Raw genomic sequence first — 2,500 nt, 5'->3', positions numbered from 1 at the left:
AGGAGGGGAGGGGGAGTGGGTAGATTGATCGAGGGGGGAGGGGTGGGGATACCGGCTGGAAAAAATCTCCAGATTTTGGCATCTCTGCAGCCCGGTTATCGGGATGAAAATGATGCAATGCATTTTCGTCAGTAGAACGGACAGTATTTGATTTTGACTTCTTTTTTGTTCTATTTGTAGTTGGGAATAACTTCTTTTGATAGTTAAAGTAAAGATAAAGGATTCTAAGCTTTCTAAAACCGATAAAAGCGAAAAATTCTCACCAGACTTGTTTGTTACATTTCACGCGTGAATGGTCGCATCACCACTTTTCATCACGGTAACCGGGCTGTAATTTTCCACGTGAACAACTGAAGAAAATCATCCCACTAACCGAGCCAGCCCGGTCAACTTGGCACATTTAATACACAAACGTAGAATACATTTATGATCCAGAATGAAGTGTGTAGTGCTTTTGGCTCTTTTAGTTTGTACATTCCTGGTACACAACTGCGTCGGTATTGAAGAAGGACGAGGGAGGAGAAATCCTTCGGCAATTGCGGATGACATTTATGAAGCCCTTATTAAAATTGTCGAGGGAGAACCTCAACCACTGGTAAAAGAACGAACAAAAGCCCAGAGAACTGCCAATGTACGGTATTGGAGAGCTGATGGGAAAATAACGACAAAGGAAGAAAAGGGAAAGAAGATTCTTTATTTTCAAAGGCGTCGGACGCTAAAAATTTCAGAAATAAACAAACTTGTCGCGGACGAATTTGATCGGACAAAAGGATCAGGTGCAGCAAAGTTGGTGTCTTCACTGAGGGAAAATTATGTCGGGCTGAGTCGTGTAAGAGTACAAAACATACTGAATCTGAATTTTGACAAAAACCACTTTCGCAGAAATACAAAGTTTTTTAATAAGGCAACGATAAAACCGATTCGTGCCAGAGACGTTCAAGTAAGGCATCAAATATATTTAATGGACATGGGGAAGAAGGGAGTCGTGAAGATGAATGGTAAGTCTTATCGATATGTTCTGTCTGTGATTGATGTATTAAGCCGCTTTGTTTGGCTTCGTGCTCTCACTACAAAATGCAGCAAGGACATCTCAAAGGAACTGCAGACTATTTATATGGAGCACGGCCCTCCGACTGTAATTCAGAGTGACCAGGGCAGTGAGTTTAAAGGCGCCATGAAGAAACTTTGTCACCAAATGGGCATCAAAGTAATTTGTAGTCGTCCTTATCACCCCCAGTCGCAAGGGAAGGTGGAACGAAGTCATATATCATTACGAACAAAGATGGAATGTGACTTCATAAAAATGGGAGAAAAAGGTGTTAACTGGATGAAGAGCCTGCAGACCTACCAACGAATTCTGAACAATGACCCAAAGGAGGTTTTGAGTCACAAAACACCATTTGAAGTCTACTTTGCCAGGAAGTAAAATTTTTTCAAAACAAGCGTGGCAGATAACGAGCTAAATGGCTAATACTGGCAGAATTAATCCCACTGCAACTGACCGAAAGAGGAGCTGTAGCCATGTCTCTCAACTCAGACAGGAGACCCGCATGACGTCATCAACTTTGAATGGCAGGTGCCTTTCAAGTTTGTGCTTATGTCTAACCCCTTATTACATTTGTGACCAAACCTTATTACACTTGTGACTTTATTACATTTGTGACCAGTTATTACACTTGTGCCATCTACAAGCATAATGTTGTTGGTCATTGCTTTTTCTTGTTTTTTACTTTGTTAGATGCATAGGATGATTATTGATGAGAAGCAAGACTTCGCCAAAGCAGGCAACAGTGTTGGCATTCTACAGAGAGGTTTGTTTTGGTTTCTGCAGACACTTGTGAGAATTTTTTTTTGTTCTGTTTTGGTAAATTCAACATAACATGTACTTTGTTCCCAGAAACTACTTTCGTTTTTGAAATGGTATTTGGTCACTTTTTACTGTTCAGAGAAGTGAATAAGTTATTTTGTTTTTTGTTCATGATTGTCCTGCTCAGTGAATTTATTCAGAGGATCAAACGAAGTTGTAAAAATGGCTTCTAGTTCTTGTTTTTGAAAAGCAAACGCGAATGAAACAAGTGATCTTAAATAACGACTGAATCAAGCAACCTATGTTTTCACCGAGCGAAAACTGAAGAGCACGGCGCTATCTTGCATGCTGGGGCTAAATTGACGCTTAAGCTTTGTATATAGAAAATATCCTGCAAAGGTTGGTCAAGACAACGTGAACATAGGCGTTGTTGCAATATTTCGGCTGGCCAACACCAGCCTTCTTCAGGTTTATTGAATGGATAAATGCTAGTAACAAGATCTTTATATTTACCGGAAATGACATAAAAATGCTACGTGATGTGTTATAAAAACGGAAATGCATAAAAAAGAGGAGAGAGAATAATACATGATAACAAGGTGAAAAAAACAAAAGAAAATTAAAAGGTAGCTAAACTAAATTACATTTCATCTCTTCTGTTAAGGCCTGCAGGCTCCAGTGTTTTTCCTCTGT

General features: G+C 39.7%; 1 protein-coding gene across 2 annotated transcripts in view; it reads left to right on the top strand.

Moving 5' to 3' along the window:
• LOC137994358 (myocilin-like) overlaps positions 1-2,500 on the top strand; it is a 17,696-nt gene that overhangs the window by 8,348 nt on the left and 6,848 nt on the right. For both annotated transcript variants that reach the window (XM_068839934.1, XM_068839933.1), the window contains exon 4: positions 1,739-1,811. In XM_068839934.1, the coding sequence (XP_068696035.1) occupies positions 1,739-1,811 (73 nt within the window). The remainder of the gene's footprint in view (positions 1-1,738; positions 1,812-2,500) is intronic.

This window comes from Montipora foliosa, chromosome 3 (assembly GCF_036669935.1).
Source record: "Montipora foliosa isolate CH-2021 chromosome 3, ASM3666993v2, whole genome shotgun sequence".
In the NCBI taxonomy this organism is placed as follows: domain Eukaryota; kingdom Metazoa; phylum Cnidaria; class Anthozoa; order Scleractinia; family Acroporidae; genus Montipora; species Montipora foliosa.
This window is presented reverse-complemented; position numbering and strand designations above follow the sequence as displayed.